The 26356-nt window shown below is 36.4% G+C and overlaps 1 protein-coding gene across 1 annotated transcript; it reads right to left on the reverse strand.

The window, feature by feature from the left end:
* Positions 1–13905: 13905 nt before the first annotated feature.
* LOC111159277 (olfactory receptor 4K13) lies at positions 13906–17846 on the reverse strand. The gene is made up of 2 exons (XM_022521696.1): positions 17835–17846; positions 13906–14844 (listed from the first exon to the last, which is right to left on the reverse strand). Exons 1-2 carry the CDS (start codon positions 17841–17843, stop codon positions 13906–13908), a joined length of 948 nt encoding a protein of 315 aa, XP_022377404.1. The 5' UTR covers positions 17844–17846.
* Positions 17847–26356: the final 8510 nt, after the last annotated feature.

Here is a 26356-nt window from a genome sequence, read left to right on the forward strand (position 1 = left end):
CATAAGATAGGTGGGCCTTATCCAATCAGCTGAAGTCCTGAATAGAACAAAAAGACTCACCTTCCCAAGCAAAAAAGAACTCTCCAGTACATGGTCTTTGATTTCATCTGTACCATCAGCTCTCCTGGGACTCAGGCCTTCCAGGCAAACAGCAGAGTTCAGACTTGCAGGGCTCTGAAAAACACATGAGCCATTTCTTGTAATAAATCTCTCCCTTTCTTCCTATGTCTCTGTCTCTCTCTGTCCCTTTCCTCTTCTCTTTCCTGAAAACCCTGACAGATACCATAACTATCAAGCCAGTAATAGAAAAATTCAGAAAGTAAAATAACAATACACAAAAATATGTAAATATTTTAAAAAACTTGTATTTTAGGAAGCACCACAAAAAGAACAGTGTAAATCCAACCACAAATTTGTAAACTTGATTTCCAATCTTGAGACCCACAAAGTCACTACTTAGAGTTGTGTAGACTTTAAGTGTTCAAGGCCTACTAGACAAAGGGCCCATCAGGGCTGACATCCAGCTTGTGCCCCAACCATCCAAAAAACAATATATCCTAAACAGGCTGGGGCTTTCCCCTTGGACGCACTTCTTTTCTAATTTATACAAAGTTCCAGTGTGGCTATTTTAGCCCTAATGACAAAGCCCTAATATACTTTACACAGAAAAAGTATTTATAAATCAGTAAGTGAAGGAAACCTGAAGAGAAAGAAGAGGAAAGAATTTAGGAAAATAATTTTTTTAAAAGGAAAAGGATTAATAGACCAATAAACATTAGAAAGTTATTCTCAATAAATAAAACTTAACAAGGCATACTTTTATCCATATGTTAGTTTTGGAATAAATACATCAAACTCATGGTCAGGTCTAATGAAAATGGATAATTTCACAATAAAAGTAACAATACAAATTTAAATAACACCTGACATCTCTTGAGGACTTCCTCTATGCCAGTGCTATGTCGGGTTGATTCTTTCAATTAATCTTCACAACAGTCTAATGAGAGAAACACCATCATTACTGATTTATAAATGAGGAGACTGAGGCTAATGTGTCTGGACACACACTGCCAGTAGCAGAGTTGATGTTCTAACCAGGTGCATGGGCTCTAGAATCTATATTCTTAAGCTGTGTAAGGCCAACTCCCTCACTGTTAAGAGCAATGTGAGAGACTATGGACTCTGAAAAACAATCTGAAGGGTTTGAAGAGGTGGGGAGGTGGGAGGTTGGGGAAACCAGGTGGTGGGTATTAGAGAGGGCACAGATTGCATGGAGCACTGGGTGTGGTACAAAAACAATGAATACTGTTATGTTGAAAATAAATTTAAAAAAATGATTAAAAAATAAATATAAAAAAAAAGAGGAATGTAAGTCAGTACAACTTTTTGACAGACACTTGGGAAATATAAATTGGGCTCCCTGAAAAATGCCAGTAGACCTCTACCTAGTATTTCTGTGATAAAGATGTCTACTATAGAGTTGGATTAATATATGAAAAATATAATCATTTCATTTTGCCCAAATACATAAAATGAATTAATGATCAATGTGATAGAATATAATAACAAAAATAATGTTTTCAACACACATTTCAATATATTAAGAAAAGTTCATGGTGTTTTGTTTTTAAAAAAAGGACACCACGCTATATATGTAGTCCACATTCTCCAAAGCATTGATGAATGAAATTGACCATTGTCTCCCTCACAGTATTTACATTCTCACAGAAAATGCAGATACATAAACAAAAACAAGATGGTAATTTACAATAAGGCTATGGAAAAAATCAAGCAGGATAAGAGATAGTGGGAATGCCAGAGTTTTCTTTTTAAATAGGATGTTAAGAATAGGTTTCATTGAGAAGGTGACTTTTGACCAAAGACTTAAAGGAGGACATGGGAGTATCTATGTGTACATCTGGGAAAAGCAAAACACAGAGAGAACAGCCAGTGCAGAGAATTCAGGTGGCTGCTGCCTGAGGTTGTTAAACAACTCCTGGGACCGAAGCGGAATAAGATGGAGAGTGGTTGGGATGATAAGCAATTGTGGGTAGGGCCTAAATCCTATAGGGCCCTGTAAGACATTACCAGCACATGGCTTTCTCTTCTGAGTGAAGTGGTGAGTGTGAGTTTTGAGTAGAGGACAGGCATTAGAACAGCTCTAACTGCTCCTGCTGGAAAACACGAGGATGGAAGCTAGGAGGCCAGATAAGGAGCAAGTTCACTAATTCAGACCAGCTCTGATGACGGCTCATTCCACAAATGTACACTATAAGACAGAAGCAGTCAGACTCCAGATACATTTTGAAATTAGAGCTAACAGAACTACCTATAATTATATTATAGGTTGCAATTATAATAGAGAAGTCAAGCATGATTCCAAGTATTGTAGCCTAAGAAACTCCAAGGATAAAGTTGCCATTATATAAGATCATAAATACCATATTTGTAGACAGATTGGGAGGAAAACTGAAAGGGTAAATTTGAATATATTTTATATACATATATAAAACATATATACACACTATATATACTAATATATGTACGTGTATACTTTGTATGCTACTTTCTATGGTGCCCCACAGATCTCTAAATTCCAGTTCTTTGCTTTGGATTCAGTTTTTCTTTCTGTTCCTCAGATTGGAGAAACTCAATAAACTTTCCTCAAGTTCACTGGTATTTCTTCTGACAACCAAAACTGCAGTCGAGCCCGCCTAGAGAATGTTTCATTTCTGTTATTGTACTTTTTTTTCTCATAATTTCTGCTTTTTATTTTTTCCATCTCTTTATTGATGATATTCCCTATTATTCTTCTGCTTCAATAGCCTTCACACATACAATGTAGGTATGATTTTGGGCTACAATCAAGCCTATCATCTTATTGCTGATCTTATTTTCCAAAAATGTTTAAAATCAAAATCTTCTATTCTACATATTTTTCTGCACTGTGACCATGTCTCCCCCTGTCAGGATTTACAGTACAGATGCCAGACAAATGAGTGAAGAAGCCATCCTGTAAATGAGTTTTCCAAGTCCAAGGTGAGCTCAACTCTAAAATAAGCTGACCCTTTGTGGCTCAGACATGAACTGCTCAGCTGAGTCCTTCCCCAATCATAGACCAAAACTGCAAGAAGAATGAAATGTCTACTGAACCAGGACATTTTGGGAAACTGTCTGATACACATCAAACTGGAACACTCACCTCCAGTCCTTCTCCTAGAGTCCCATGTGGTTATCTCAAATAGGCTTCCCTGTATTTAAAGTTTCCACATTTCCTTCTACTCTACTCTTTTTATATTAACTATCCCAGAGAAACATTCTTAATACGACTCTTTGACAACTTTTACTGTTGTTCCTATCATGAACTTCCTTCTCAAAAATCTTTAGGATCGATCTCCTTGCCTTCAACTCTCTATTCCAGCCTATATAAAAAAAATAGTATTCTTATGCCAAATCTGCCACTGCTTTCAGTCACTGAAGAACACCAACACTTATTCATGCGTTTGCTACTGCTGCTTTCCATAAACTCACTTTCGCTAACTCAACTGTTTCATAAGGGTTCCTCATTCTCCACGTAGGTGCATGCTCTGGTGATCTGACCTCTGTGGGTTACCTGCTCATATTCCTGCTCACATCAGAAATGGGATCCCACATTCCTTTATTTATTAAAAAGATAAAAATAAAAACTAAGACATCCGTTAAATTGTAGTATCAGTTTGCATGTCTTTATCTAGAAATGCCTAAATAATTACACTTGAAAAATCAGGGAGCCCGGCTTATCCATTGTACCTCATTACTGAACATGATAACTAGTATAACCCAGGAGCTCATTAAAGTTACTTGAAATGACAGTTACTATGATGGAATCTCTGCTACTGGTACTAAGAGAAGATAATGCTAAAATTACTATTAAAAAGGAATTCTATATATGTGCAGAAGAAATAACTTTCATAACCGTGCCTGTCTGAATAATATGTTAAGTTGTACGGGTAGCAAAAAAAAAAAATAAAGAAGGTTAAGACATCTGATATCATTATATAAATTGGGAATCTGCATTTCTATTGGGAATCTTGCAACTATATTAGCTACCAAAGTACAATTTTTGCTATAACACCTCTATTCCATTTCCTTTTTTCTTTGTCATTCTAATCTCATGGCGCTATTGTACTCTGAAATGTACTGATCATTTCACTGTCACACCATTTGAAAATGAAGATATAATGGATTCCTTTTAAATCTTTTAGATATTCATCTAATGATTTACTAACTCATCAATGGATTAAGATGTATCTGCCCTGAGACTGTGCAATGATCTAGCAAGAATAAGACAAATGAGACACCACTGCAAGCCTCAAGAAGTACTTTGCTAGTAGCATTGACAAAAAAAAACCAAACAAATGAATGCAATAAAAACTTGAACTTGGAATGACACTAGCACATAGCAGGGTCAACGGGTAAATAATACAGAGGACTCAGGTTTAAACAAAAACATCACTGAGGACATATAACACCTCAAAACTATTTTTTTACTACTTTGTATGAAATTTAACATTAACTATAGAGTATATTAGTGTTAGATTGGTGGGGAATTGAGAGGGTTAAAATTCTTATACAGAGGAACTTCTGTTGTGTGACTGATAACACATCACTCAATAATAGAGAACATATCAATCAATTAAATAGTATTTAATTAATTTTCTCTCATTAACACTATATGGTTCCAATACTTCTTTTATGGATTTGCATTCATTTGTCACATAATGAGAAAATTTATTTTATTTATTCATTTATTCAACATTTAATTCCTACTATGTGACAAATTTTTCTAGGCATTATGATTGAGTGGTGTTTTAGTTTTGGATGATTTCAAACAGTCTCAAGACAGGTTATTTTTCCTCTACCATACTGCATATCTGTGCCAAGTTTCCCTGAAAGTTCATATTCAAGAGAGTAAAGCAAAAATTTTTACTAATTAAAATGAACCTCAAAACCCAAGGGAAAATAGCAAGTGGGCTACCTTAGTGATCTGTGATCTTTGAAAATTGCTTAACCTCTCTGTGTCTCATCTTCAGTGTGCCAGATGCTTAGTCTAGGCTTTGGGGACACAGGCAAGGTCCCCACCCTGACCATGATCACTGAGGTAGCTGCTTGAGGGTACTTTCTGTCAGAGTTGAGAGCACAGAGGGGCTGAAAGGATGGCCGTGGGAGACGGAGCTCTTAGAGGAGGTAACAGCTCACTGCAGCTGCTGGGGGAGGATGGCCAGAGAGGTCCCCAAATTAGTGGAGACAGGTAACAGTGCAGGCATCTAGCCTACTGTTCCCCTCTGTTTTGGGCCTCTTCCACATGCAACCACTGGCCTCTCCCCTCTAGGCATAGCCAGGAGCCTTTCCAGGAAGGGCTGCTCCAGAAGGCTATCCCCTCAAGATCCCCAAAGAGACAATTTACACTCTCTGCAGGGGCTGGCCGGTGACTGAAATGGCACTAGTACCTGAGTGGGACCTGTGAGGCAGGAAACAATGGAGGTGTGTTGAGCCTCAGAGACAGGTCCGTCCACACCGGCCACACTTTGCACCATTGGCCCTCACAGGGACAGGTGCCACTTTCTAAGCACCCATGTGTGGGGGAGACAAATGGCTTGGCATTTGTGTATGTATGTATTTAATTTCACTTAATAATGCCAAATTCCTCTGCAACCTGGTTTACTCTCTCACTAATACTGCACAAGGAGCCCTATATTGCCATGTTCTTGTCACCAATTTACATCATCCAAAATTCTGATTTTCTATTAATTTCATGGTGTAAATGTGTATTGTACATTTAATTTTTTCTCATAGGAGAAGTTAGTTTTGTGTTTGTATTAGTTTTCTAGGACTACCATAATAAATTACCACAGACATTATGGTTTAAAATGACAAATATATTCTTTCACATTTCTGTAGGCAGAAGTGTAAAATCAACATTAATGCAATATGATCTCATTAAGATCCTTACCCTAATTACATCTGCCAATACCCTATTTCCAAGGTCACATTCTTAATTTCCAGGTAGACATGAGTTTGAGGGGACACTATTCTATATACACAAAGTGAGGCCAGACACTTGGTTCCTGGACTATTGAGAAATCATAGCAGAGTTATCATTTTACTAATTGCATTGTTAACTTTATCCACATTGTTTTGTTCCTTAATTATGGTTTATGCACCTCTTAATCTCATGCATGATTAACCATTAACTTTGCCTTTTTTATCCCTCTTCTCTATTTACTCACTGATTATAGAAACATAATGAGGACTAGTCAGTAACATTTGTCTTGACATATCTGATCATACCAGATCTTGAGTAGTGCCTCATTGTTCAGAAGAATGCTTAACTCCATATTGCTTCAAGCACCCTCTCTCCACCACCTGCCCATCCCTTACAAGTTTTCAAAAAATCCATTACCCTCCTTTCATGTTATAAGCTGTCTCTAGGCTCAACTGGGCATGTTGGCTTTGGAAATCCCCTCCCTTCTCAATGGACTGCCCTTCTGATAATAAAGCTGTCTTTCCTTCAAAATTGGGATCGCAGACATTGGCTGACTGCGCCTTGGGTGCACAGACAAGTTTGAGTTCCTGAACAAATTTGGTGAGCCAGCCAGGAGGTTTGTGTCTGAGGCAGGCAAGTCTTGGCCACAAGGGTGACTTCATGGGAATTTTCCACAGGATCTTGGATCACCATTGAATCCAAGGGAATTCCCCTGGCTGCCCTCTAGACCTGCACTGACCTCTTCTCAAGGCCAAGTTTTAAGTGAAGGAATGACACTTTCCATGAGCTCTGGGAGAACTTCTGTTGTTGAAGGGTGAGTTTTAGAGCACACAATCAGCAACTGTATTTCCTCTCTTAGGAATCTTTCCTAAGAAGACCTTTAAAGAAGGGCCCTCACATATTACAAGATTAAACAGTCATAAAACCATCCTGAGTTTCTTTTGTTGATGGATCATTTGCTTAGGTTTTTCTCCTACGGCACTCATATTGCTAGTCCTGTCTGTCTTGTCTGTTTGTCTTACCTGCATTATGGGAAACATCAATTCAATCTAGAATGTAGCAGTTTGGGTTGCATTACGCAAATCTGGCCTTGTTTTAGTTACACTTCTATGAACAAAAAGAAAAGAATGATATTCTTTTAGCTTGGCCACAATAAAACTGGAACAGTTTTTTGAAATATAGCAATACTTCCCCAGAAACAATTCAAAGTCCTCAACCTCTCTGGGAACAACTTATCAAAATCATTCTCCATGCCTAAGACTGAAAAAAGAAAAGGGAAGAGAAAAGAGGCCTTTTAAAAGCATAAACAGCTAGAAAAACACCCTTCTCAAAAATCTAGCCCAAAGGGCACCTGGGTAGCTCAGTCAGTTAAGCATCTGACTCTTGTATCAGGTCAGGTATTGATTTCCGGGATGTGAGTTCAATCTCTGCATTGGGGTCCATGCCCAGTGTGGAACCTACTTTAAAAAAAATCTAGCTCACAATTTCCATAAGGTTATTGGTCAAGGAAAAATACAAATCTTTACTGTAGAGTCTTTTGTTTGTGTCTGGTAATATGGCATTATCTACCTCTGGATGGTATTACTAATGTTAATGATAAAAGAGCCCTATTTAGTTCAAGACAAGCACTTACAAGAATGGGGCATCCTACCACGCAAAGATAGAAACTAATTCAAATGCTTCTCTGGTTCATATAATCTGGAATAATCTCTGTTAAATTAAAGCTTGAGTTTGTTGGTTTAATGAAAATGGACATGTCTTTTGGAGTTCTAGCTTTTATGAGTCTTGTTTGAAACATTACTCTTTCTCTACTGTTTGCTCTTCTAGATTTAAGACAACTCTCTCCTAAGAGATCTATGACTTACAGAGATTTGATAAAATATGCCTTTGTGAACAAATTCACTTTTTCTCCCTACCTGAACCCTCCAGAAATCAGAAACTCAGAGTCGGTATTCTTTCTTTTCTGACAATTATAGTTATTTCCATAAGTTCAGTAACATCTGTTCTCCTTGTAACAAAACATTGGAAACATTGGTTATTTTATGAAGGCTTTGCCTAGAATGCCATATTTGGGAGGGGGCATGCATAAACTCACATATGACCAGACAGCTTTAATGAACTAAGGTTGACTTTATAGTGCCAGTGAGCCCCTTAGAAATATAAGCCTGGTATCTTGCTTATGGGGTTCTCAGGAGCCTTACTGGGAGAGTAGAGAATGTTTCATGCTGGTAAGTGTAAGAACCTCAGGATATTTGGGGGACTTCGAGAAGAGAGGAAATAATCCAAAGCTACAGGTACTGCAGACAAATCAATGGCAAGTATTTGACTTGGCTTTGGGTCTCAAAAGACTATTAAAACTTCAATCTGATATTCCTTATGAATAGATCTAGCAAAGCAGGTTTAAAAGAACCTGTATGGCTGATCACGATTTTTGTTGGGCTTATGTAAGTAGTTAAGCCAAGTTTGTTAAAACTGGATTTATTTTGCAAACATACTAGTCTCAATCTGGTTACTTTCAATAAAAATGAGGGTAAATTTAGATAGAAAAAATTATATTTCAATAACACACATTTCTGAATGTTAAATTCTAATTCTGATTGTCTTTACATGTTTGTTCTTCACCTAAACAACTGACTAGATCATAAATTCTCCTGGTTTGTTAGAGTATCTGTCTATGACTCTCCCAATAAAGGTTTCCCATTTTTTCCACATTCTTTTAACTTGAACAAACCTGGGATTCATCTATTAGCTCCAAACAATCCTGCCAGGCCAGAGGCATCAGAGCAACCAGACAAGCGGCCAACCTGTGACCCCAATCATGATATAATGCATGATATAATGGAGACTTCCCAGACTCCAAAAGTATCGAGAATCTATCCTGGTAGGAATAAAAACAGGAGTACCTAGACAATAGAATCTAAACAAGATTCAACAAGTAAATCAGATGCCTCAAGAAGATCCCTCATCTTTTCTTGAATGACTCTATCAAGCACACCATCAATATGCTGACATTGATCCCGAAGCACCTGAAAACTTAAAAGTGATAAATATGACTTGTATTAGCAAAGTGTTCCAGATAGTCAAAAGAAATTACATAAAATAGAGATAGCTTTAGTGATGGCTACTTGGGCATTGGTAGGGAATGCTTTTAAGGTTTCTAATAAATGGGATTAAGTCCAGAAAACAGAGAAAAAAACAAAGAAATAAAAATAAGACAGCATACTACTCTGCTAGCTTCTGCGACCTCAGGAAAATCTCCCCGAGAAACAGTAACATTCAAAAGCAAGGTCCAAGCCCTGTGCCCAGACACTCCAGAATATTTTTGAGAGCAGTTTTCCCACTTCCACTCTCCAGGCTATTGCTCTTCACCCCTTATAAGCAGGAAGCAGCTAGAGCAGTCATTATTTCTATTCCCCATGATTGAGGAATAATAAAATAAGAATGGGGATTTGAAGCAGGTGCCAGGTTCTTGGACCTGTTTTGAAAGCATAAGCAGAACTATAGTTGTATTAGTTGTATTATTAACTTGGCTCCATGTTCTGTTTTGTTCCCTACTTATTGTGGTTTATGCACCTCTTAACATCATGCACAATTAATCATCAGATTTGCCATTTTTACCGTTACTCTCTGTTTACCCACTAATTGTAGAAACCCATGGAGGGCTGGACAGTAGTATTTATCTTGACATATCTGATCATACAGATCCTAATATTGCCACATTGTCCAGAAGAATGCTTACCTCCAGACTGTTTCAAGGACACCACACCAAGTTTTCAAGAAACATTACCTTCCTCTCGTGTATATAAGCTGTGCCTAGGACCAACAGAGGAAGGCAGCTTTGAGAATGATTCCCTGCCTTCTCCTTGGGCTAACGTCTCATAATAAAGCTTTCTTTGCATCAAAACCAGTGTCTCCGAATTTGACTTACAGTATATTGGGAGCAAGGACAAGTTTAAGTTTGGTAAAGACTATGCCTCTATTTAGACTTTCTACAGAGAGAAATATAAACCAGTTACTATTTTGTATTTACCTTTTTTTAATCAACACTATTTGTAAATTTCATCCTCTTTATTATATATAGTCATTTTTAAAACCCAAATTCCTTTGAGTGACTCTTAGAGTTGTAAGTTTCTATATCACTTTTCTTTGACTCAAGATATGAGAGCACTAAATTAGCCTTTGCATTATTTGTCTGTGGAGTCAGTTTCCCAGCCCTCAGTTATATTTTTAAAAAATTTCTGGATTTGGAGAAGAGGTAATTTACAAGTGGGTTTCCAGAATTTGGTTAATACTGTTAGAGGTAGCACAGAATTATAAAGACATGCATGGCTTCTAAAAATAGACTAGTTGGAATCTGTTCCTCTCCCTTCTAGCTGTGGAATGTTAAGCAAGTTATCAAAGCCTTCTGCTTCCATTCCCTCATACAGAGAATGGGGATGGAAGTAGCATCTCACTTTTAAGACTGAGAAACTCAAAGACTTCCCTAGACAGCCTAATTATTAACTTAATTTCCCCAATACTATCTTTTAGATACAGATGGAAGAATGGCTTTTGGCCACTCTTTTTAGTAGCCTCAAACAAGTCCTACTTTCCTATCTGACCAATTATGATCAAAGTAAAATCATTTGGCAGCATATTCTGAGCAAAGCGTTCAGTCTTCCAAACTGAAATGATGAAAAGATATATTTTTAGTTCCTCTTGAAATTTGGAGGGATCATCCATTCTTTTAGGGAAGTTAAAGACAGTTTTGTAAATTTATGGCAGGCAATAGATTTAAAAATCATGAACAATGATTTTTAACATACAGACAGTTTATAGGTACTAGTCTGCTTTGCCTTTTTCAGAACACTCTAACTCCTAATGGTGACTTAATGAGTTGTGACGTCCAGTGGAATTCTGGACTTAGCTGATGGGTATTAGCAGATGGGAAGCCCTTAAAATAACACTAAAATTTGTCCATGAAAATGGCTATTTTTGGTAATGGTGAGATGGTAATCAGCTCCACTGCCTCTTTGGAAGGTATAGGCTGCATACTGATTGCCTACTGGGGGACTGCAAAGGCTCCAGACCATTCTTTTTTTTTTTTTATTTTAGATTTTATTTATTTATTTGACAGACAGAGATCACAAGTAGGCAGAGAGGCAGGCAGAGAGAGAGAGGAAGGGAAGCAGGCTCCCTGCTGAGCAGAGAGCCCAATGCGGGGCTTGATCCCAGGACCCTGGGATCATGACCTGAGCTGAAGGCAGAGGCTTTAACCCACTGAGACACCCAGGCGCCCCCATTTTTTTTAAACAAATGGAGATTTTTATCGGTGTAAATTTTTGTCAGCATAAATTCTGTCATTTGAAAATAACAAAGAAACTTAAAAACATGTGACCTTTTATCTTCCCTTTTAAAAAATTATTTTTATTAACATATAATGTATTGTTTGCTCCAGGGGTACAGGTCTGTGAATCATCAGGCTTACACATTTCACAGCACTCACCATAGCACATACCCTCCCCAATGTCCATAACCTCACCACCCTATCCCTAGCCCCTCCAAAAACCCTCAGTTTGTTTTGTGAGATTAAGAGTCTCCTATGGTTTGTCTTCCTCCCGATCCCATCTTGTTTTATTTTTTCCTTCTCTACCCCCCACAATCCCCACCCTGCCTCTCAAATTCCTCATTTTTACAAATCCTCCTTCTTATTCTTGGTTTTTGCTAAAGCTAGAAAGGGAAACATAGGAGATTACGGCCACTAGGTGGCAGGCAAGCTTCTTGTAAACTTTTCCAGTTTTTACTTAGTTTTAACACCAAAATTTAGATTCCTTTTCTTAGATTTCTTCTACAGCTAAAAAAGATTTACCTCTACTCTTTGGAAATGTTCAATATAGCTCCAATGAAATTAACAAAATTTTCCATGTCAAATAAACCTAGTGTGATTAGTAGTTATCATCCCAAATATGTGTCATTTTTATAAAAATGTGTAAAATATTCATTATATTGTGTAAGCGTATTAAAGGCAGTAATTCTCCTTACTGGAAAACAGATGTGTCAGCAATTTTATGAGATATATCTATTTTGTTCTTTGGCAACCAGGAAAAAATTCTGAGACGGTATTAAGTCCTAGACATGTGATAAGTTAAAATATGAAGTAAAATGTTGAAAAATAATAGGAGGACATAAGATTATAATAGTTGAAACATTATATGCTAAGCCCAAGAAAATCAGCGAAAAACTTCGATGACTTAGTGTTCAGGTCAGTGGCTAATTTCAAAGAAATATACATATAACTCTACCTTTCCTTTATTCCAGAAATAGCAAAAAATAAACAAACAAACAAAAACCCAAATAAAACAAAACCACACGCAACTAAAAAAATGAACTCAAAAACTTAAAAAAAAATTTGTAAGTTTAAGGTAGTTTCTGTATATAATGAAGAAAGTTATAAAATGTGACTGGGGGACATAAAAGGTCTATATTAAGTTCAGAATATAAACCATGTTCTAGGATTAAAAAGACCAATACTGTTAATATTTCTCCATAAATCAATATATAAGATTAATGAAATTATAATTACTTAGTATTCATATCATTTGATAAAATCATTCCAGCTAATATCAATGAATAACTGAACTGGTTTCAAGATAATCTGAGGAAGAATAGCAATGAGGGCACTTATATAATAGATATTAAAATGTAAAATAGATTTTTAATAATGAAAACAACTTGCTATTGAATGAATCCCAAAGGCATCATGCTGACTGAAAAAAACCATGCTCAAAAGGCTACTCACTGTATGATTCAACTTACATGACAGTTATTAAAAGGCAAACCAGGGACCAAAAAAAAAAAAAAAAAAAACCAAACCAGATCACTTTTATCAGAGCTGGAACATGAGACAGAAGAGTGGACCACAAAGGGACAGAGGGAAATTTGAGGGTTGATGAAATTCTCCTATATTCTCCTTGTTATGGTTACATGACTATGCATTTGTCAAGATTCACAGCATTGTACACTAAAGAGAATGATTGTTTTTTCTATTTGTAAACTGTATTTTAAAAAATGAAAAAGAAAGTTTGATTCTGGTACTAAGAATTGAATATAGACTTTTCAGGAGTACCAGTCACCCCTTCTTCCTTATAGACTCTGAGTCAATTTATCAGTGAACTCAAAAAAAAGGCAGAGACAAATATTGGTGTTATTACTGATAAAGTTGTACTGGACTTGCAACCATGTAATATAGTACTGTCCATGACACAACATGATTGCAAATTTAGTGCACTCTCCCCATCAATGGGCTGTAAACTTCCTGAAATCAAGGATGTATCTTCTGGCTCATTGTAGGCTCACAAAATATGTGAAGCATGGTTGGAGGCACCGTATCTGGGGCAACTAAGTAACTAAAATTAATACACATTAACTAGGGATTACCTACTAAATGTACTCTTTTAGCACCAGTTAATCAGACACTCAGCTAAACGGCCTATGTGAGAAGTCATCTGTGTACATTTTCTACTGATAGATTCCCAATAACAGCTACAATTATAATAGCAGCAGTAATAACTACAAGCATAATAGAAATAGTAATAATAATTATAAAAATTAAAAACATTCCAAAATAATAAAAGAAACATATAAAGAAATTTCTGTAGATAAGTAGATAAAGAGAATTTATTCATTTTTTCAAATTTGCATGAGAAGAAGCAGTGAAGAGAGGATTTAAATGCATGTCTTCCAGACTCAACATGTCATGTGTTTAATCACTGACAGTGACAAAAAAAGGGGTTTGCTCTTTAACAGTTACACCTACTGGTTCCTTTTACAGAACATGAAATAGCTTCAAAGTTCATTCCTTAAAATGTCCACACAAAAAATTATTTCTTCAGAAGCATCATCTACAAAGTGTGTTTCGCATTTATATGTCGAGTCCTTATCTTCTTTATGGCTGCTTTTACTTCTTGATTCCTTAATGTATAAATAATAGGATTTAAGAGAGGTGTGAAAATTGTATAAAACACAGAGAGAATTTTATCGACAGAGTATCTGCTGAAGGGCCATACATAGATAAAGACACATGGGGCAAAGAAGAGAGTCACAACTGTAATGTGTGCTGACAGAGTGGAGAAGGCCTTGGCTGAACCACCGGCAGCACGGTGCCTGACTGAGTATATGATGATCCCATAGGAGACAAGCAAGAGGAGAAAGCAGACCAGGGACAGGAGGCCACTATCAGCAACAACCAGCAGTTGTAGCAGGTAGGTGTCCTTGCAGGCAAGTTTGATCACAAGGGGAAGGTCACAGAAAAAGCTGTCCACCACATTGGGACCACAAAAGGGCAAATTTAACATGAAAGCCATCTGACTAGATGAATGCACAAATCCAACTGTATAGGAGGATAACAGCAGCCAAACAAGCACTCGTGGGCTCATGATGGTCAGGTAATGGAGGGGTTTGCATATGGCAACGTACCTGTCTATTGCCATGGCTACAAGCAACATCATCTCACTCCCCCCTAAGAGGTGCATGAAGAACATCTGAGAGTAACATCCCCACCAAGAGATGGTCTTCTGTTTTCGGAGGAAATCCACAATCATCTTAGGGGTAGCAAAAGAAGCTAGGATCATATCAATACAAGAGAGATTGATAAGCAGAAAATACATTGGTGTGTGAAGGTGTGAGTCAAAGATCACAGTGACCAAGATGAGGAGGTTTCCTAACACAATCCCTGCATAGACGACAGAGAATCCTAGGAAGAATGGAATCTGAAGATTCTGAGATTTAGAAAGTCCCAACAAAATGAACTCGGACACCACTGAATGGTTTGCCCTTTCCATGTTGTCATCATAATCAAAGTGAGTGAGAATTGTGGGCAGAAAAGTTGTGGTTACAGAAAGTATGGTTCATGTTGGTATCTAATTTTGATACTTAAACTGGGTACCTAAACTTAAAGCACCTCCCACTTTTGGGGAGTGATTTTGTTAATCAGTGATTCTGAAATGGCCCAGAGAAGTGTACCAAAAAATCAAGGAGAATTCAGAATATATATTTCTGAAAGACAAAAATAAAAACAGCACATGAAATCATCATTGTATTGTGGACTTGGAATCTGAAGACCTCAATACAACACCTAGCTGAGCCACTCATTGGGGGCAACATAGGACAAGTATCTCCTTTCCAGGGTTAAGTTTCCTCCTCAGTAAAATGAAATAAAAACAATCAGATTACATGATATTGAATGCCTCTTTATTGTATGAAGAGGTATATAAATATGATTATGATGGTGGTGGGTTCTACATTCATAGAAAAATACTGAGTTTCTTATCCTGGAAATGATAAATGTAGAAAATACAGCACGGATTTTAAAGACCCATATTTTGAAAGAGATTCTGGTAAAGAACTATTAATTAAACCTTAAATTATGTCTTATTTGTAAGTTTTTGGCTCCTAAGAAATGTATTGCCTCTTTCCTGCTCCATTCTTGCATGAAACCGTCAGAGCTCATGCTAGTATCAGTAATGGTCATCGCACACTTTGTAAGAGTGAAACCATGAAATTATATACATGCCATACATTATTATATATGTTAACCATGTATAAATTATTCACTCAACATTTAACATCGTTCACATCAAATGTCTCTTCTAGGATTTTAAGCAAGAAATACCATGAATGTAGAAAGTCCACAGCCAAATGGAACTGAATTTATTTCATTTTCAGTTTGTATTGATTCATTCACTCTTTCACTTATTTGTTGCTATAAAGAGGATTGCTGGTTGCAATGTATCATTATATGTGCTGGTGCATGTATCATTATCACAAGCTTCCAAATGACAAAATGAGGTGGCTTGCAGTAACTGATTCATGTGGATAAGAGAAATACAGTTTCTCTGTATTATGGCATAAATTTAGATGATCTAAATTTATGCCATAACTTTCCCATCAGCCATGCTTATAACAATAATAGTTTTACAAGTTTTGCTTTAAAAAATTATTTTCATCACTAATGGTTTTCAATCACCTAGATTTTTACAAATCTCCTTCAGTAAATATACGCAAACAATGAATCATGGAACACTACATCAAAAATTAATCATGTACTCTATGGTGACTAACATATCATCATCACCATCATCATAATAAAGTACAGGCTTCTGTTTTTGCATTACTTACCAGAGTGGAGAAAATACTTTCATGAGAAAGTGTCTCATGTGAATCCTGGGAATAGCCTTGCATCTCCTTTTCCCATATTCTCATTCATTTCCTGCAATTTATGCTCCCAGTCTTCAGTAATAGAAGGAAGAAGCATCATAATGCTATAAAGTCTGTTTCTCTCAGACAATCCCATGTGTACATTTTATCCAATTGGGGATTTATTTTCCCTATAAAAAACATGTCCTCTGGCCAATTATCTGCTCTGAGAACCTTGTGTTGATGCAAAGTCTTAAGTCATATTAAGTATGTAAAGTTACTCATTTCCATGTAGAAAGGTTATGTCTCCATTCAGTTTTATGGCTAATATTTAAAAGATCCATACTAATGCTTTTTGAAATCTCATTTTTGAAACTGTGTATGAAGACAATAGTACAGACTTCAAATATGTATGAGGTAGTTTATACACATTCTAACATCTGGAATACTGACTGCATGACTACTCAAATATCAACTGGAGGAGTGAATGAATGAATGAAATGCATAATGAATATTCAGCATCTAGATAAAGTCAGTATTAAAGCAAAGTTCATGTTAATTAGGAACTCTTAGCACATTTCTTTAAAAGTGTCAAATTGGATGTTGAAGCATTTTTAAACAGAAACAGAATAAACCATTCTAATAAAATTGTTAGGAGTATGTATTTTTCCCTAATTTAATTTTAAAAAGGATCAAGGTGCTTACGTGAATGGAAAAGAAAACATTCCACATGTAGCTGGAAGATAACTCTTAACAGTTTGTTTCCTGGATAGCCTTTGAGAAAAGTAATATACGCATTAGCACAGTGTGTGTGTTCCGTGTGTGTGTGTGTGTGTGTGTGTGGTGTGGGATTAGTATCTATTTACATTTATATGATTTTTATTAAGACAATAATGTTCAATACTATTTATTGAGAGAATAATATTCATATGCATAGTTATTTTCCTTGGGTTTGTCAATACATTAAAAATATATTCCTAATAGCACAAGAAAATCCACATTTCATCACTATACAGAATTCCATTTCTTTGATGATACATAATCCTAATTCCCCCCACAAATACAGTTTATTTTTAGGAAATGAACATTACTCACAAGAATTCTGTTTCATCCCGTCATTGTCTTCTTTAAAGAAAAAACAACAATTACAAACCCCAAGTTGACCTGGGCCTTCACAATCAACCTCTCATCCACTCTAAATATCCGATACTGTTTTCTAACAGTGCCAAAATACAACTTCTGTTTTGGTAAAAACAAATTCATGGTTTTCTGCATTCCCTAAACATTTTTTTTTTTTCTATCCCTACATGTTTCCATCATTTTAGGTAGACAAATTCTTCTGTCCACATGACCGTATCTTTCAGGACACCTTGAGGCTTCTCTTCTGTATAATGAAACTTTCCCCAGTACAAAACCCACAACAATTTCCACTGTACTACGGTCTATCTCATGTGCTCTACCATTTACATATTCTCCAGGTATACTGTGTGCATTAGGTATTAATATTCTGAAATTGAAGGAAGACTAGAACAAGAGCTAGGCAAATGTGTTCTAGTCCAAGGTCTCTAATTTCTAGTGTGATTCTTCTTTCCCCAGATCATTTTAAGCTCCTTGAAAATAGACAAATTAGTCTTATATTCTCCATAATACATGTTATAAAGACTATCAATAGAGATGCTGATGAAGTGAGTGAAAACTGGCAGATATTTAAAAATAAAACTTTTTGGATTTTTTAGTACTAGCGATATATAACTGTGTTGGAGTAGGTAGGCTTATCATATGGTTTCACTTATTTGTGGAGCATAACAAATAGCATGGAGGACAAGGGGAGTTAGAGAGGAGAAGGGAGTTGAGGGAAATTGGAAGGGGAGGTGAACCATGAGAGACTATGGACTCTGAAAAACAATCTGAGGGTTTTGAAGGGGCGGGGGGTGGGAGGTTGGGGGAACCAGGTGGTGGGTATTGGATAGGGCACGGATTGCATGGAGCACTGGGTGTGGTGCAAAAACAATGAATACTGTTACGCTGAAAATAAATAAAAAAATTTAAAAAAATCATAGGATTTTTCAACCTTTTTTTGTTTTGATAGTATAACTTGCACTAATCTATAACTTTCCTCTAAAGCACATTTTCACATATAAGTTTTTAACTAAACCATAGACATACACACACACACATTCTTTCACATAATCCCTAAAAGTAAGGATGGGGGCTAGGGGCAACAGAGAAAAGAGAAAATAATGGTTTTCAGAGGAATCTTTTGATTATCTGCCCAGCATCTCCCCCTTACCACAGAAACAAAGTTCCTTAGCTTTCTCTTTACTGTAAACAACTTTCTGGCTATTCCAAAATGGCTGGGGAGAAAAGTAAAATAAACTTTGAAATCAACATTTTAATTCTAATGCATAGACTCACATGCAGAGAATATGGTTAAGTGAGAAATGTACTCACAGGAGATCATAGACATCAAATTATAAAGAGAAAAGACAAACAGTGATTGATGTACTAGTTGCCTGATCTACAGAGAGCAGTCTGTCCAACTACCTGAGAATATAGGAGGGATTCATTCTATTAACATGTATTTTTTTAAAAGTATTTGAAATCTTAAAACAGAAGAATATGAAATAAAAGCATTATGACTTGGGTCAGACTGGCCAAAATCATGCTCTTGTCCACATGATACTAGCCAACTTAGCTGACTTTTGTTTGTCTGCTTGTTGACCAGAACAGCATAAACCGAAGTGTTAGGTCTGGTAGGTTTATAAGTACAAGAAATAACACGCTTGTTTGAAAACAAAAAGCAAAGATTTCATTCAGTCACTTACTTCCCGAGGAGGCAGTGTTTGGCACAGACTAGAAATGCTCTTGAATGTTTATTTGTAAAGATATTGACATCATGAAGTTTGACATGGAAACTCTTTAGCAGATGGAAAATAAAATCACCTGAAGTGCATCAAAGTGCATTCACTTATTTGCCCCACGTTGTCACACTTATAGAGACTATGCTATGTGTCTGTATAACTAGAATGATAATACCTTCTAGAACTCTCTAATGTTGTCATAGTGTTTGGCTCCTAAAGGACTTCCAACATTTCATTCTACCTATGAACAAAGAAATTAAAAGCCCATATCTAGAAATGGTTCTATATTGTTTTGGTGTATGTTAAATCTTCCCCTATGACTCACCGGGTTTACAGTGTTTCAGAACATTACTTGAGTCACACACATTGAAACCTGGAGAGCTTCTCCTTCCAAAAATAATAGTATTTCCCTAAAATAATGACAAATATGAAAATTTTACTTAAAAAGAGTCATATATATTGAGAGTGTGGTGATAAAAAGGTGAGACCTAATTTTGAGACCTAACAATACCCAACTGATGATTAAATACCAATGGGAATTATTAAAGATGCCATGTTGTTTTCCCTGAGTTACAACAGAGAAAACTTTTCCTGGCATTGCCTACTTACTGAAATTGATATTTTTTACCAAGGAAATATAAAACCACTATTAGGTCTGGAGTGCACTAATATGAAAACTTTCTTGAAGAATATTAAAAAAGATCAATTACAAACACATAATACCATTTACTGTATACTAATCTTAGGCTTGGCACTATTTTAAGCATAAATGGACCTATCAAAACAGAAGATATAAAGATGTAAAGCTGGGGAATTGTAGTCTCACCATTTCCTTATTCTAACCCCTCAAATTTAGGAAATGTTTCCTGTGGAATATCTCATTGTCTCTCTTCCATATCCAATTGAAAAATATATTTACTCAAAAATATTAGTCAGTTCTTCATGCCTCTCCACTCCAGTTTGAAGTACCTTTGAATTGTCTATTACCATTTTTAATGAGACCACTGCTCCAAGAGTGAAGGAAAAGTGATATAGGAGAGCCTGGGTGGCTCAGTCAGTTGTGGGTGGGGGCAACTCTTGATTTCACCTCTTGATTTTGGCTCTGGTCATGATCTCAGGGTAGTGGGATAAAACTCTGCCAACCAGCTCCACACTTAGAGCAAAAATCAACTTAAAGTTTTCTCTCTCCCTCTGCCCTTGCCCCCCTCATGATTTCCCTCTCTCTCTCTCTTTAAATAGATATATAAGATCTCAAAAAGAAAGAAATGTGATACAGCTATGTAATCCAATGTTTCTTCAGTTGTTTTTGTATATTAGTAACAGTTGAGTTCCTTTTTTGATCAGAGGCATTGCTCCACATGAAATACACTTATAGACTCTCCAATATTATAAACCTTTCATTGTATTCTTGGTGGCTGCTTTTTAACAACTATTATAGAACCATGTATCACAGCCACTAACTCAGGAAATGAGCCGGTGAACCCTGATGTGCCATTGGGGACAACTGCTCTGTTTCAGGGAACCCTGAGGGGGCTGCATAAATTGAGAGCATAGCTCCTGGCTGGGTTTGGCAACACTTGCCAAACAAACTTGGATAAACTCATAGCAAGAGAAGCCAATAACTCAAACGACAAGGGTTTGGAAAAGAGGGAAAAATTTAGTTCAGATGCCTGTAGCTGGCTGAGGTGGCAAACTCAAGCCCTACAACAGACCTCTCTGCCTGTAAGATGGGCACCTAGAGTTTTCTAGGAGAGGTTTAGGGAAGTACCTGCAAGACAGCAGGTAAGGAGCACTTGATCACAGGTGGGGGTTGGTATGTGTTTTTAGTCCCTGATCATGTCCAGGGAAGAGAACCTGTGGGTGGTGGTCTTCCGGTATTCCATTGCTATGAGATAGGGCTTTTTTGATCTAGAGGTTGGGGTTTTTCAGTAATAAGAGGCAACTGCTGGGGTCTAGAGTTGAGAAAGTAGGCTTGCTAACAAGAGGATTAGCAAATCCTAGAGCTGAATAGGTGTCAGTTCCATTGAATTACCATTTTTAGACCACTGGGACTTCTGGAAGGAGTCCAGTATAATCCATTTGCTGTTTCTGTGCAGAGAAATCTGTCTTCAGATTTCCAGAGAAATCTTGTCTTCAGAGAAATCTGTCTAAAATTTGCAGATGACAGTCTTCCTATGAACACTGAGTTAAGTCCACAGTGTTCAGACTAATGGCTTTGGTGGGTGAGAGAGAAGTAGGTCCACTTTTTCTCTGCTTGGATGTTTCCATATCATTTTATTTCATTATCCCCAGTAGGGGATAATGGTTCAGGAATCGCTAAAGCATCTGACAAAAATCTTAACATTCCAATCTTCTGCCTCAGTACCATGTCTTTCTTGGGTGGTTTCTACATGACTTGTTTTAATCTTCCTCTAAGTTCCCATAAATGTGCGCATGACTGAATGCTTGAAATGAGAGTGGTTTTAGTTTCCAGTTACCTATGGCCAATTTACTTGCCCGTACAGCAAGATTTCCTGGCTTAAGTAACTATCAACATCTAAAGGTATCATTGAGCCATGAGCCTAATTACTTCTGCAATACGAAGTAAGGGGCACTTGACAGCATCCATCACGCAGATCTCCCCTTACCTTCTTCATCAGAGTTTGACTGTCTTCAGGATTTACTGTGGCTGATTTATGAAGAACAGCAGCCTTCATTATGGAAACTACATCGATAACCAAAGAGCATGTTTTGATTTGATCTGGAAAGGGCCAAATAGTTTAAACCTGGGATATATCCAGATTAGTAGCCATTAGACATACATGGTTATTTTAACAAACTACTTTTCTTTTCTTTTTTCTTCTTTTGTTCTTTCCCTATTCCTCTCCTCCCTTTCTTCCTTCTCCCTCTCATTCCTTCCTCCTTCTTTCATTTTGTTATTCTGTCATTCTAGTCCCACTTCCTCTTTTTCTTGGTTCTTCTAGAATTTATATTATGCAATTTTATTATTTTTTAATTTTTTTAAAAGATTTTATTTATTTATTTGACAGACAGAGATCACAAGCAGGCAGAGAGGCAGGCAGAGAGAGAGGGGGAAGCAGGCTCCCCACTGAGCAGAGAGCCTGATATGGGGTTTGATCCCAGGACCCTGGGATCATAACCTGAGCTGAAGGCAGAGGCTTTAACCCACTGAGCCACCCAGGCGCCCTATATTATGCAATTTTAAATTCACATTCTAGTACCTTTAAATAATATTATACCATTTCACCTATATTGAACTTCTCTACCCTCTAACCTCCTTTGTACTATATTGCCATGTCATACTTTTATTTGCACATATTATAATTGTAATAGTCATTAAGCTTCATTTAACATTTAACATGAAATATTTAATATGTTATTTGCTCAAAAATGTCTTTTTTTCACCTTTAAGTTTGAGAAGATAATTTTGGTATAGAATTCTACTTTGAGTTTTTCTTTTTTTTTCATTTTCATATTTTAAAAATAGTGGGCATAGTTTCTGAAACTAGTCTAGAGTTGTCAATATCTTGTTCTTCTGTATATATCTTTTTCTCCTCTGACAGATATTAAGATTTTATAAATTGCTCAATTTCAGCATTTATTGTATGTCTTGAAGTAATTTTTTTCATGAAGCATTCAAACCTAATTTTGTTCTGTGATTTTCAAACATTTTTTTCTTTTAAAACATTATTTCTTCAAATAGGTTTTCTCTCATCCCTGAATCATAGGTCAATGGGCTCTGTTAATTTTTTCCACAATTTTTTTCAGCTATTGCTTTAGCTTAAATGGTTTCTATTCTATATCCAGGGATTTTTTAACAAGAATTTATTTATTTAAGAGAGAATGAGGGAGAGGAGGGGCAGAGAGAGGGGGAGAAGCAGACTCCCCACTGAGCAAGCAGCCTAATGTGGGGCAGATCCCAGGACTTGGGGATCATAACCCCAGCAGAGGGCAGACACTTAACCAAGTGAACTACCCAGGTGCCCCTCTATTTTTGTTGTTGATGTTCTTTTGTCTTTGAAATGGAATTTGTTTCTATATTGTATTTTATAGCCCTAAAAATTCCACTTGAATATTTTTTATATCTTTTATTTTTTTCTTTCATGTATATGTTTTCCTATAAATTTCCAATTATTTCAAAATTCCTATATTTCAAATATTTAAAATTCCATCATCCAAATATTTCTCAATATGGTTTAACTATTTTTTCTCTTGTTATAGGACATATCTCAATTCTTCATTCAGTTGTATTAATATTTAATATTTAAAATTTTTTTTTCAATTGGAAATATTTTTTTTTAAATTTTTATTTCTTTTCAGCCTAACAGTATTCATTGTTTTTGCACCACACCCAGTGCTCCATGCAATCCATGCCCTCTCTAATACCCAACACCTGGTTCCCCCAACCTCCCACCCCCGCCCCTTCAAAACCCTCAGATTGTTTTTCAGAGTCCACAGTTTCTCATGGTTCACCTCCCCTTCCAATTTCCCTCAATTCCCTTCTCCTCTCCATCTCCCCTTGTCCTCCTAGCTATTTGTTAGCTCCACAAATAAGTGAAACCATATGATAATTGACTCTCTCTGCTTGACTTATTTCACTCAGCATAATCTCTTCCAGTCCTGTCCATGTTGCTACAAAAGTTGGGTATTCATCCTTTCTGATGGAGGCATAATACTCCATAGTGTATATGGACCACATCTTCCTTATCCATTCGTCCGTTGAAGGGCATCTTGGTTCTTTCCACAGTTTGGCGACCGTGGCCATTGCTGCTATAAACATTGGGGTACAGATGGCCCTTCTTTTCACTACATCTGTGTCTTTGCGGTAAATATGCAGTAGTGCAATTGCAGGGTCATAGGGAAGCTCTATTTTTAATTTCTTGAGGAATCTCCACACTCTTCTCCAAAGTGGCTGCACCAACTTGCATTCCCACCAACAGTGCAAGAGGGTTCCCCTTTCTCCACATCCTCTCCAACACAGGTTGTTTCCTGTCTTGCTAATTTTGGCCATTCTAACTGGTGTAAGGTGGTATCTCAATGTGGTTTTAATTTGAATCTCCCTGATGGCTAGTGATGATGAACATTTTTTCATGTGTCTGATAGCCATTTGTATGTCTTCATTGGAGAAGTGTCTGTTCATATCTTCTGCCTATTTTTTTGATATGATTATCTGTTTTTTGTGTGTTGAGTTTGAGAAGTTCTTTATAGATCCTGGATATCAATATTTTGTCTGTACTGTCATTTGCAAATATCTTCTCCCATTCCGTGGGTTGCCTCTTTGTTTTGTTGACTGTTTCCTTTGCTGTGCAGAAGCTTTTGATCTTGATGAAGTCCCAAAAGTTCATTTTCGCTTTTGTTTCCTTTGCCTTTGGAGAGGTAACTAAACTACTCGAGGAACTACAGAACACTCATGAAAGAAATTGAAGAAGACACAAAAAGATGGAAGACCATTCCATGCTCTTGGATCAGAAGAATAAACATTGTTAAAATGTCTATACTGCCTAGAGCAATCTATACTTTTAATGCCATTCCAATCAAAATTCCACCAGCATTTTTCAAAGAGCTGGAGCAAATAATCCTAAAATTTGTATGGAATTAGAAGAGACCCCGAATCACTAAGGAAATGTTGAAAAACAAAAATAAAACTGGGGCCATCACGTTACCTGATTTCAAGCTTTACTACAAAGCTGTGATCACCAAGACAGCATGGTACTGGCATAAAAACAGACACATAGACCAGTGGAACAGAGGAGAGAGCCCAGATATCGACCCTCAACTCGATGGTCAAATAATCTTCGACAAAACAGGAAAAAATATACAGTGGAAAAAAGACAGTCTCATCAATAAATGTTGCTGGGAAAACTGGACAGCTATATGTAGAAGAATGAAACTCGACCATTCTCTTACACTGTACATGAAAATAAACTCAAAATGGATAAAAGACCTCATCGTGAGACAGGAATCCATCAGAATCCTAGAGGAGAACATAGGCAGTAACCTCTTCGATATCAGCCACAGCAACTTCTTTCAAAATATTTAAAATTTTGTTAAATTTTTATATCTACTATTTATATTTGTATTTATTATTGATCCAATGGGATGTATTAGTGGTTCTCAACCAAGGGACTTTAGCAATATCTGGGGACCTTTTTATGTGTCACACATGGGGACTACTACTGGCATGTAATGATAGAGATGAGGAATGCAGCTAAATATAATACAATGCACAAGGCAACCTCTCATGAAAGAGAATTACCCAGCCTAAAATGTCAATACTGTCAAGGTTGAGAAAACCTGTCACACATTATGAATATTACATTATTGCAGTTTTTTGTATATTTCAAAATAAGATCCCTGTTGGAGGTATGTATTTGAAATATCTTCTTTGGAATATGTCAACTTTTTATTTTCTTAGTGGTTTCATCCATTAGACAAATTTTAAATTTTAATGAAATCCAATACATCTTTTTTTTTTCTTTTTTGTTGTATGGTGAGGTATGTTAAGAAATTAAGGCTATGAAGTTGATTTATTGTTAAGTTCATTGTGTTCTAGATTGTTATTATTTCACCTTTGAAATTAGGTGTCTCATATCAATGTTTTGTATATGACAGGAGATAGAAAACAGGAAACATTTATTTTTCCACATGAATAGCTAATGGATCTAGCACAATTTATTTTAAAAGCCATCTTTCCCTCTACTGAATCCCAGTACCATTTTATCATATCTTAAGTGATTGTATCCGTGAGAGACAATTTATGGAGTACATATGCCTTTAGTATGTCTATTTGTCTATCCTTATGCCAAAACCACACTATCTTAATTACTATGGATTTGTAAAAAAATATTGGAATCTGATAGCATAAATCATTCAAACTTTTTCTTCTTCAGTACAGGCTATTTAAAGTCCTCTGCATTTTTATATGTATTTCATGATTTCTTTGTCAGTTATCACAAAAAAGCCTGCTACAATTTTAAGGGAACTGCACTAAATCTATAGAGTAATAAGAAGTGGGGGATATTATTTGCTGGATAATATTGAGCCTTCTGATCCATAAATCTAGTATATTTCTCCATTTAACTTTTCTTTAATTCTGCTTAGCAATGCTTCAGTTTTCAAATGACAGGTTCTCCACATCTTTTGTATATCACTGTTATAATTAATTTTAGGATGTTTATCTTCAATTCAGAAAACTTAACTTCAATTATTTTCTTAGTCAGCAAAGCTAGGACTGCTGTAACAAAATATCATATACTGGGGTTATTAAACAACAGACATTTACATTTCACAGTCATAA

Source organism: Enhydra lutris, unplaced genomic scaffold (genome assembly GCF_002288905.1).
Source record: "Enhydra lutris kenyoni isolate GAN:26980312 unplaced genomic scaffold, ASM228890v2 scaffoldscaffold4, whole genome shotgun sequence".
Classification (NCBI taxonomy): Eukaryota; Metazoa; Chordata; class Mammalia; order Carnivora; family Mustelidae; genus Enhydra; species Enhydra lutris.